This window comes from Telopea speciosissima, chromosome 5 (genome assembly GCF_018873765.1).
Source record: "Telopea speciosissima isolate NSW1024214 ecotype Mountain lineage chromosome 5, Tspe_v1, whole genome shotgun sequence".
In the NCBI taxonomy this organism is placed as follows: Eukaryota; Viridiplantae; Streptophyta; class Magnoliopsida; order Proteales; family Proteaceae; genus Telopea; species Telopea speciosissima.
Genome location: NC_057920.1, coordinates 939,713 through 951,708, shown reverse-complemented (window position 1 = coordinate 951,708; position 11,996 = coordinate 939,713). Strand labels below are relative to the sequence as shown.

The 11,996-nt window shown below is 39.0% G+C and overlaps 1 protein-coding gene and 1 pseudogene across 1 annotated transcript; both read right to left on the bottom strand.

The window, feature by feature from the left end:
• Positions 1–416: 416 nt before the first annotated feature.
• Positions 417–5,667, bottom strand: LOC122661899 (thioredoxin H-type-like). The gene is made up of 3 exons (XM_043857411.1): positions 5,529–5,667; positions 811–933; positions 417–663 (listed from the first exon to the last, which is right to left on the bottom strand). Exons 1-3 carry the CDS (start codon positions 5,613–5,615, stop codon positions 529–531), a joined length of 345 nt encoding a protein of 114 aa, XP_043713346.1. The 5' UTR covers positions 5,616–5,667; the 3' UTR covers positions 417–528.
• Positions 5,668–8,439: 2,772 nt separating this feature from the next.
• Positions 8,440–11,830, bottom strand: LOC122661070 (annotated as a pseudogene).
• Between the last annotated feature and the right edge of the window lie 166 nt (positions 11,831–11,996).

The window sequence follows — 11,996 nt, the reverse complement described above, 5'->3', positions numbered from 1 at the left end:
CTTTGACTTTTTTCTTTGGGGGGATAGTTCGGCCCCAAGGAGAGTTGATCTCATGACCTCTTATTAGTGAGGTGTTGGTCCTTGCCAACTGTGCAACCCCCTTGGGTTTAAGACTTAAGACCCATCATTGTTGGTCCATTAGAAGCAACAGGTTCACAATTATCATATGGAATTACTTGTTCTATCATATAACTGGAGGACAGAAAGGTTCACAATCCCAAATTTGGAACACTAACAACCACTTCACTCTTGGGCAAAGTAACATCACCACATCTTTGAAGTATATACAACTAGCAACAGCAGACCATGCAGAAACAAGATTTTCAGGTCCTAAAACCTGAACTGATTGATAGCTAGTAATATATAATCTTATTATGATACTAATTTTCATACTTGGAGTGACAGCACTACAGCAGTAACTAAGAACCATATAATATCCATTCCTACATCAGTCATAGAAAGCCCAAGTTCTATAGAGTACTCCAATGCAGTTCTATAATATCCTCAAACACTAAGGAAATTAACATTTTATGCAGCAGCATGCAGTGTGATCTTCTGCTGCAGCTCCTCTTTCTTTGCACCCACAATCTTGTCCACTGTCTTGCCTTCTTTCAGGAAAATTAAGGTTGGCATAGCCTCCACTGCCCACTCTGTTGCAACAGTCTGCAAACAACAATTTTTTTGGTTAAGTAGCAATAAATTCGGATCCCGAACAATTGGATGTAACATCACTAATAGAATTATTTCCAACATGAAATCAAGTAGCTGGTTAAAAGAGAGTACAGGAGAAAGTAAATTAAATCTATTTACCTTCAGTTCATCCACATCCACCTTGAGAAAAATGACATTAGGCAGCTTCTTGGCCAGCTCTGCCAAGATAGGGGAAATAAGACGGCATGGTCCACACCATGAAGCAGTGAAATCAACCACCACCTGCATACAGTGATCGGTTAAGAACTTCAATAACAATGTAAACCCAGGAGTGCATCCTGCAGAAAGTACAGAACTACTTTGCATCTACAATGGTTTGCAAAATCCAGCTGGCATCTGATAAGAATCCTGCCAATGAGTTTTCTATGCAATACACATGCAGATCATTTTATTCACAATTAGTTGGTCAATACTGATATTATCAAGACCCAAATACGAGTGCAATTTTTTCAGGTTAAGTATCTAGCTCATAGCAGGATAAAATACTTAACCCCAACACTTCTCTCTGTGGGATCATCAAGGATATGAAATTCTTAACAAAAAATTGAGAAAAAAACATAGAAGGCCTACCCAATCTAGAGGAATACATAAATTGAGAAAAAAAAATAGAAGACCTACCCAATCTAGAGCAATACGTAAGAGTTACACTGCCACTTGTTCCCCACAACACAATGACAGTCTGTGGCTTTATGTACTCAAATTAGACCTTGAGAACCTGTTACTTTACAGAGATATGGAATATAGATATTTAATTAAGGATATCAAGATTTTTGCCTCTCAAGAACAAAGAGGTTCAATGAAAATATCATCTCCTTGTACTTCCTCATGAGCCGCTTATTCAACCCATAGCCAAAATGTTACCTTCAACTAGTAGTTTTACATCTCTAATGCATCAGAAAATCTCTAATGGTGCATTAAGGCAAAAGTATCTATGGAGATGGCCAACGCTAAAGAATCTCCAAGGACAAGCAAGCCAAGTTGTACCAATGGTGATCAAGTCCCATGATCTGCTGAAAGAGGTGAGAGCAATAGCAAAAGAACCCATTATTTCGCTCTTCCAGACAAAACAAAATTGCATTAGTTGTTCATTTCAAAGGACATTGTCCTTTTTCCTTGAGAGTATACAACACCAGCTCAACTTAAGTCCTCCATGTCTTCTAAAGGTTCCCGCCATGTAGTAAATCAAGACAGAGTAGGTCCAGATTTGATGCAAAATGACAGTGTAAGAATGACTATAAAGGAGATCCACATTTGGGTATCATTTGATCCAAGGATTGAACAAATGGAATGGTCTGATTCATTGAACCGTGAAACAAAGAGCAAATAGATCAATCTACCATCAGAATTATAATTTGCCGAAATCATTGACTAGTCAACATACTGTTTAGTCAGTCTAGTTGAACCATCAGAAACAGGCACCCAAAGCATGTTGAACATACAAAATCTGGTCAGAACAAAAAACAGCTATTCAAAAGTCATATGCAGAAGAAATCTATAAAAGAATGTCCCATTTGTCCAAGAAAGTCAAGAAATCGATCCCCTTGATGTTCAACAAAAATGGGATTTAAAGATTTGGGAGAAAGAATGCCACCCGGTCACACACAGGGGTGCGCAGAATGACCGGGGTGGCATGCACTGTGCGACTGGGTGGCATTCTCTTCCCCTAAAGATTTATAATGAGGTATAACAATGCAAGCCACATTTGCTACTACCATTTAGGATTCAAGTGACCAGTCAAATGACCAATCTAGCGCTCCCAAAGAAAAAAAAATTAAAATTAGGTATGTTGTGCAACGTTCAAATAAAACTAGTTATACTTGCTACCCAAAAAAAGAAAAACAAGGGGGTGGGGGACTTGGTGGCATGATTTGAAACATTAAAGAGGAGACAGCTACAAGTTTCAATGAATTGCATCAACTCAGAAACCAAGAGTTTTAAAATTACTTTATTTTGGCAGTGATTTGTCCAACTGGTATCACAACACTCTAACCAGATGTACACAGAAGAGCTCTCTGATACAAGCCATGTAAATGGATGAAGAAGACAAATTTGATAATCCATTAGATAGGGGACCCTCTGAATTCACCAGATATCAGGTTCTGATATCCAACTCAGCTTTTATGGCACAACATGCATACCTTCTCCTTGTAACTTTACCCCTCAAATCTCTATTTTCTTTAATAATTAAAAAAATGAGCAGACAAAATGATTTTATTTTTCCAAATGGTGACAGATTTCTGGTTTTTTCCTTCTATCTTAGCAACCAATTTCATTAGAGGACCACGAAAAGTACATAAGGCAAAAGCGATAAAAAAGTAACCCCATCCACCCCCGCCCCCCACCAGCAACCAGCAACTCTAAAAGAAGCCAAGGCAAGCCTCAACAAATAAAACCATAAAAAAGCGGGAACAATACCCCACTTCACTACACCAGACTAAATGAAAAACTCACAATCCAAGAGGAAATGCCCAACACCTCCCAAACCCCACCATGCAAACAAATCCTCAAGCGCTCCACAAGGACCAATAATTGGCATTCCAAAAGTATGAGCACAGACCTTTTGAAGAGGCAAACAAGGCCCATGCGGAGGTTGTGGGTACAAAGTGAAGTAGCCAGTGCATGAACACCTTTTGAAGCGCCAACCAAGGCCCCTGTGGAAGATCCCACTGCCACCTATATTCCCTTGCTTGGTGACTGGCCTAGCCAGTGCACACACACAAAATACATTGAGCACCTTTGGGCCACTGGCATTCTAAAAGTATCCTCAAGGGAAATCTATTAACAGGATGTGCCTGGATTTTGTGTGCTGTAAATCCACACAAATACAGAAGACATATGAACTTATGCACAGAAAATCTATTGGTGGCAGGTGTATTACAAGTCATAGTTTACACAAGATGGATTCAATGCATTTGGGTGCAGATATGCAACTCAGCTAACATGGACGAATGAATAATGCAACATGGACAGATCATACAGAGAGTTCATACATAAAACAGTAATCCACAACTTTCAAGAAAGCAAACTATATTTAATAATCAGATGCATTCCCAGTCAATACCCTATAAAAACAAATAGCAACAAATCCAGTTAAGAACTTGCATTGTCGTATTAAGAGCTTTAAATCTAAACTGCAATGAACAATGTATAAAGTTAAAAGGTGAGGAAATAAAGCGGTAAAGCATAACAGATTCAAGTACTAACTTCTAATAGTTATGCAGTCATTTTCAGTTGCCCCTAATAATAAAGAAAAAACTAATATTGAATATTGCAAGTTAAAAATTAATGTTAATGCACGCCGCATAATTCAAATAAAATAAAAACAGAGAAGAGGAATGGGGTGGGGAATATAAAGATATGGTGGACCACCTATCTTTGGCATACCCCAGCCCCATATACTGTTCATCTAGACCAGTACTTCTTAATGCTTTGAGAATACAACAAGAGTGAAGGAACAACAACGCACAAGATAAATAGCTAATGATCTACAGTGTACTACTAAAATCGTGAGGACATTCATAATGAATTGATATGCAAGTACATATCAGGTGAAATATTATTTGCCAGGCCAACTAGGATTCTCAGACAGAATTTTAAAACATAAGGATAAGGATACTGCTTCTCCAGCAACACAGTCAGAAAATCGTAGATCCTTTCCAATGCAGTAGCATTGGATCATCTGTACGTACAAAAGTTCTCCAATGATAAATATCATAGAGAGTGACAGACCACATATCCTAGATTTGGCAATGCAGAAATAAGTTTATACCATTCAAATACATTAAAAAATAAAAGGATCAAAGTAGGAGTAGAAGTTCAGAAATGGAGCATAAATGAGCATGGTGGGTCTATCCGCCTTCTCTATAAACCATCAAAGTGATAATCCACAAACCAAAGGCTCAATAAGTAGCTGTAAGTCACTGGCAAGTGGCAATTCGAGTCCGCATCCTAGGATTCAACCCTAATGCAGGGGCTTGTAAAGCACTTCTATTTCCCTCCTTCCTTTGCTGGAACTCTTCACGATTCCATAAATAAAGAGTAACACATCAAAAGAAGATAGGATATAGAACCCCCGATGCAAGAGGTTTATTTGTCAGTAAGATTCCACATAAAGAAGACAATATACATCCAACCCGGGGACGTATGGATCTTAGAAAGGATGAGAAGAGATTTCTGTGAATAAACAAATAGATACAAACACCAATTTAGATCTAAATATACCAAGAATAATGAAATCACTATTATTTCCTTTACTTTTAGAAGGACCCCGCCTCCTTTGCTATAACAAATCTCTGTAACCAAAATCGATAAATAAAGGCCTAATAACCTAATATCATCGCTCAGAATACTAGGAGATTTATTCCATCAAATTATAAAAGATGAGCAGCACAAAATCAGAGAGCAAAAGAGGAAAAATAAGTCAAACCGATTATCAAAACTCACAACATAAAACTCCCACACTCAGCATCAGAAGAAAGAAAAATCAAATTAAACCTTAAAACCAAAAACTAAAGCAAACCCATCATTTCAATTCGATAGATATCCATTAAGAGAGCGAAATTGACACCGTATCAAAATAAACCCAAGCAGCCCTTAAAGCCTCAGCCCTTAAAGCCTAATCCCAGCGTCTAAAAATATGTCAGAAACAGAACCAATCGAACAAGTCTAACTCAAACAACTACCACTCCTGTAACAAATGCCAACCAAGAGAGAAGAATATCTCCACTGTCCCTATTGTTGATCAAAAGATAATTTTGAGATGAAGGGTGCGTGTGCACATGCCACGAAAGAGAAACTCTTTGGAGCGGAATACTTACCAGTTTCTTGGATTCGTTTCCCTTTTGAAGCTGCTCGTTCCAAGCCTCAACGGTGTGACAACCGATCACTTGTCCCTCTTCTGCCATTTCCTCTTCAGCACTTTTTCTCCTGAAAATTATTAAAAAAGAACAAATCACCAAACAACAAGGTAACAGAGAATATAATCCCAAAGCTTCTTGGTCTCGTGAAACTCTCCACTCCCCATATACATAGAGGATGTGTAGTGCGCAGTGATAACACTAGACCCTACATAGAACTGAAAATAACGAGACTGCCACTCGAATTCCTTCTTGCGCAAGCAAAATGTCTTCTTTTATCGTCATCTTTCTTTCACAATGCAAAATTTTCTAATGCTCAATGGTTCATTTGGCATTTCCTTTAAAAATAAAAAAATAAAAAAATAAAAAAAATTCTTTTAATAAATCTCTATTTTTTTTTGGGTAACAAATCGCCATTTGAGTTACACATGTCCAACCCCTCCAACGGATTGGGTAGCTGTTAATTGTGATGACTCTGTTCGTGGAAATTTAGGTGGCTATGGGGCTATCACATGCAATGCAGCAGGTCAAACAGCTTTTGCCCTTGTTGGGGCCATTGAGGATTGATACATGTGAAAATATACTTATACAGGTGTCGACATATCCTTACAGTTCCACTGATAATACATTGCTGTGTAGGTAATCCCTCTTCAATGAACTAGCAACGTTGTATCTTCCAATCCCTTCTATCGACAGTTCGACACGATCGATTTTATCCGAAGTCGGCCATGACAGTCGACTATTTGCCCATCCAAGGTAAGACTGACATAGACTATATAAGGAATAGTGACAACAAAGGTAAATCTTATATTTTTTACTGCTTTTACCATTACTCACTCATATTAACAGTTGCCTAGTTCTGACTTAATCTTCAGAGATATATCGGATTAACCCCCAGTCAATCCGAACATCCTCCTTTTCTCTTACAGATTATGTAGGTCGACTCAGACAGAATATTCCGGCAATAAGGATAACAACATTGTGCGAGTGGAGTTAATGGCTATCAAGAGTGGATGGAGGAAGGCTAGAACCTTAAATATTGATCAAATGCAGGTTCGCTCTGATTCTTTGGTGGCTATCCAGATAGTCCTTGGACGATTTCAAGTTCCATGGCATATGGATGAATTGGTGGAGGAAATTCATGCTCTAAGGGATGGTTTCCGAAGTTGCATTTTCAAGTTTCATGTTAGGGAGATAAATTGCTGTGCAGATTTTTTGGCGAGCTTCTTACACTCTCGACAAGAAATTCACCTTCATTAGGAATGCTTACCCCAGGCTTTGACCAACCTTATGAGGGATGATGTCAAGGTCCCTGCCCAGTCAGGTGTGTAGGTTCCACTCATAGGAGGAGCAGAAATGACGACCTCACCTCCTGCCCAAACACACTACCCGAATGGGGTGAGGTCGTCATTTACGTCCTCCTATGAGAGGAACCTACGCACCTGACCGAACAAGAACTTGAGAGGAGAAAAATTCCTATATTATAGAATGTAAAGTTACTAAGTTTCCTCGTTAATAAAATTCTCTCTTTTCCCAAAAAAAAAAATCTCAGTTTGAATTTAATGCATGTATTTAGTCGACAGAATTTATCAATTACTGACTCTTTCTTTGAGAGTAGATTTAGTCCTGCCTGTGTTTTGTAGCCATGATCCTTACAACATTACTGTGCTACATGTGATCACAACAACTTTGCACAAGCAAAGACCATTTACTATCTATCAGCTTCTCTTAGAGGTTACGTGCTGCCCAAGTTTGATGCATCCCATTTATTTCCACCGCCTATGATTTCTTTTAGAAGACTTAAAACCGTTCACACACATTCCCACATTCTTGATCATGGTCAATGTTGACAAGCTTATTCACTAGTTTTTTATTTTTTTTTTGGAGAAAAGCATATTCACCAGGTTTGATTTGTGTCCATCCAACTGCTTCTTTACCATATGCAAGAGAGAAAATTTGCCGGCCCTTATGGTCAAGTGTCTCACGTATTTGATAGCTAATGGTGCATAAAGGTCTATTGTTACCAGGAGGTCTTGAATTCAAGTCTTTTGGTTCACATCCTACATCCCCCTGAGTCCGTACTGAAAAGAGGAAAATTTGTAATGCAAATCCGTTGGACTGTGAGAAGTTGTGTACCTTTCCCATCATTCGACAATATTTCTAAGTGATGAGTGTAATTTAATCACAATCAATCAATCAATCAATCAATCAATCAAGATTGATGGAAAATCGATTAGAATTGACCGAAACATGCTATAACCTTAGTTTTCACAAAGTGATCGAACTAAGTCAAATCGACTGGAATCGAGATTGCTGAATCCAATCCCAATTCTTGAAACCTTGGGGGAGCGATATTAGTGACTTTTTTTTTTTTTTTTTTTTTTTAATGAAAGGAAATTTTTCAATAAACTAAGAAAAGCAAAGATTAACAATATCATCTTTTTAAAACAAAAGGAGCTAAAAGTATTCAAGAGAGACTGGATATCATAAAGCAAAGAAAAGATCTCCCATGGCTTATGATGGAAGCTTTACCATAAGGACTGGATTCTGGATATCATTACTTACTATTTACCTCCATGGCTTATGATGGAAACTTTGTCATGTGCTCAATAAAAAGTGCAGTGGGTGGGTTGATCAGAGAAAATAGTGAAGGTACATGGGCATATTCTAATAGCATCAAGAAAAGGTAATGTGCTTTTCCAAGTCACACTTCATGAGAATAATTTATTGATGGATGGCTAGCCCATCATTGGTCACTTTGAAGATAGGGTGAACTTTTCTCTCATGTTTACACAATTTCAGAAGATCATTATCTTATCAGACACACTTCTCCTCACAAAGAGAATCCTAAGAACCGATTTGTTTCAAAATTATCTGGTCACTAATGACTAAACATGAAATATTATCACTTGCAAAGAATCAGGATTTACATTTGCATCGGGAAAAGCTACAATTGGATCAGACTCTTGAAGCAATATGCACCAAGAAGAAACCAACTAACAAGAATGAAGACAAATGAAGATAAAACGGTGATAAAGGTCCAGCCACCGAACATAAACCCTAGGATAAGAACTAGAATAAATGGTAAAATGGACTTCACAATAGACATTTTTTTCACCCAATGTCCTTGAGACAGATAAAAGTTGCCAGGTTCACCACATTCCACCTGCTGGTGCCACCATTGCCCAACCTCTTAAGATTGTTTGGAACAAAGGAGTGGCAATTGCAGGTAAACAGACTGTATGAACGGTGCTGGAATTCCTGTGTGCTTCTCCGTAGCGCATCATCCCAGGTCATCCTCTCAGTAACAGGATCACTGTGTCCATATCTATCAGGAATTTCATGCTCAGTAAGAGAAGGGGAACCCAGCACTGCTGACAGGTGATTTCTGCAAACAAATATTAGATATTGCTGATAAACTAAATATTTTGAGTAACTAGGAACATGACATGTTACCTTTTCTTTATTTAACCGGATGTAGCAGGCCACTGTGCCACATGTAAAGTTGTCAACACCCACAAAATTGGGTCCTGCAAAGTCCAAGATGACGGCATCCTTTCTGCAGATACCAATATGGCCAATGAAAGGAAGGAACCATGAGATGACAGGAAGCGGTGTCCACACAATGGAGCAGGGAAAGTGGGCTCTTCCAGGATCAATTTGCATATTTTCTGGTTTCATTTTCTTGAGCATCGGCTCATCATCAGGATCAGGATCTGTATTTAATTCCATCAGCAAAAACTATCCAATGTCATATTGCCTTGGCACGACTGATGCTGCAAAAAGAAAGGATCTTGGAGTAAGCATACCTGATGGATAAAAGGACGGTGGGGCAGTCATGCTAAAACTCTTCAATACTGAAAGCACATTCACCTTAAATCACCACCTATTACATTATAAGTTCCTCTGCCATTGCCCATGCAATTTAAGATGACTAGTTTTACTAACAATCACAATGCTGTTTGTGATGGATCCTACTACAAGTATAAAGAATGAAATACAACAAAAGTAACAATCATCAATGCCTCCCAAAATCTAAAGCAGAATTGAACAAAATCATATATATATACACAACCAGCTCCAAGAGGGGATTTTAGTTTACATAAGTTCCATCCTTCCTCTTGCCGTACCCCAAAAAAAGTTCCTTCCTTACACAATTGAGGATCTTTATCCCCTGCAATTCTCTGCCCGGTCCAGTTACCCTAGTGCCCCTAACAAGGGGGTGGGGGGCGGGGGGCAGGGGGTGCAATGATCATTCCACCCCTGCCCGAACACTCTGCCCAGGTGGGGTCCACCTCCCTCTTATTACAGGCACTAGGGAATTGGACTGGGCAGGGAATTGCAGGAGATAATTTTCCCACAATTGATGCATTGACTAAGCCTGAGGACATGTATCCACAACCCAATTAGCAGCTTGATTCGACCATAACACACTCGAGCCATCCAATCAATAGGACTGACCCAGCTTGTGAAAGCGTCCCTCCCTAGTTTCTTATGTAAGTTACTAAGTTGGCATACAACCTGCCTGCATACCCTGTGGTTCAGAAATCACCAATGATAGATTTCCAATGACAAATCCTTATTTCCTGGGACATCAAGGGTTTTTGAAGCAAGCTTTAGCCAAGGCTGAGACAGTGATGCGGTCAACAACCCCAAACAGAATGCTTCGTGATGTCTAGGCCCTAACTTGAAATGAATGTAAGGGTAACACTCTCATAGAGGATGAAGAATGTAGCAAAGGTTGTCGTTCCCCATCACTGTCGCTACCACTGCTTTCACTAGGCTCACACTTTGCCTCTAGATAAACCATCTCGTTCTTTCATTGCTCTTCTGAAACAGTGACTATAAGATCATCTTTATAATCAAAAGCTACCAGACAATCAAGGCACTAAGCAAAAAATATGTCTGTACCCCTTGCACGTGAAGCACTATATCTTCGCCCTTGGTTCAAAAAAGGCCTATCAGAACCATGCGCAAGAAGTGGAGTATAAATGAGGTTCGGCTGTGAAGATGCTATAGAAGAACTGCCAACCTGTGGTTTGCGGAGTGACTTCTCTGGTTGAAAAGGATGCTTACTCAAGTTACCATCCTCAGAGAAAATGTCTGGGAAGCTCCTCTGATTGTAAGGCTTCCTTAGACTCTCCTTTACCTGATACGTCAACTATACTGTGTCATCTATTGTAGGCAATTACTATAAACTAATCCAGCATTTATCTGGGGGTGCAATCCATTCCGAAACTACGCCACTAATATCTCCTCGTCCCACTCAAAATTAAACCTAGTGGCTAAGTAATAAAACTTCACCACATACTCCTCAACGATCATACTACCCTGTTGCAACTTTGAGAACTGAAGTTGCATATGCTGCTTGTAGTTGACAGGGAAAAATATCTGATTCATGGCTTCTTTCCTCTCAGCCCAAATGTTGACCGACACAATACCTCGAGTTCGATTCTGTAGTTAATACTTTATCCACCACTTGTTTCACAAATGATCATATGAGAAATTATTACAGAGTTCACAGAGGAAAGAAGAAGCATCTAATCTACAGAGTTCTACATTTCAGGGAGCTGATTGACATTGAAGTAGCAAGATTGAATAAAGAAAATAAAAAATATTCTCACAAAAAGTAGCAGTTCAAAGCAAGTAGAGAGCATTCTTTATCCAAGAGCCATCAAACATCATCAGTTAACCACTGTGTAAATCATGCAAACACTTAAAGAGCAATGAAACCCACTCGAAATGAGGATTAAATAACTCATCTTCCCAAACAAAAGTATGACAGAAATTGAATCCGGTTATTGAAGCAATAAGTTAGTTTATTTAAGACATCTCCATTTTGGTGTCGTGGAAGTCATCAAAAGCCTGGGATCTGGATGGTTGTAAGTTGGAAGATTGCAACATTTTAAAGTAATGTAAGCATTGCTGTTGAAAATGGATCTCAAACTGAAAGATGATAAAAATGAGATTTCTTTATAAACCCTCATTCTTTACTAATAATTTGTCAAATTCCAGATTAAACAGAAACCCTAGAATTTGCCAGTCTCCTATGGTCTCATACTATCACCATCCATCGGAGCTCATAACCTCAATTTTGCAATAGTTCTCTTCCGAGTAGAGGAAAAACTAATTCGAAAAACCCAGAATCGAACAAACTAACAGAGGAATCCAAATTCCAAAGAGGGGGTTCGATTATACGTACCAGGACGATGGTAGAACAGTAAAAGGCGAGCAGTGAAAAGGAAACTAAAACCAGAAACCTGAGCCCCCGATGTTCGTGGAGCCTCCATGTCTCTCTGGGTCTGGGAGTTCGGTTCCTCCATTCCTCTTGGACTATCTGCATTTCTTCAGTCTCCATGAATGAGATGTGCATGCTCCAGCCTCCGTAACTAGTCACCATCACCGTTTGATGGATTGATCGAAAATAAT

Coding starts and splice junctions, on each gene's coding strand:
- LOC122661899 (XM_043857411.1), bottom strand. CDS start 5,615: ATGGCAGAAGAGGGACAAGTGATCGGTTGTCACACCGTTGAGGCTTGG. Junction 934..5,528: donor GAAACGAATCCAAGAAACTG/GTAAGTATTCCG, acceptor CACTGTATGCAG/GTGGTGGTTGATTTCACTGC. Junction 664..810: donor TGGATGTGGATGAACTGAAG/GTAAATAGATTT, acceptor TGTTGTTTGCAG/ACTGTTGCAACAGAGTGGGC.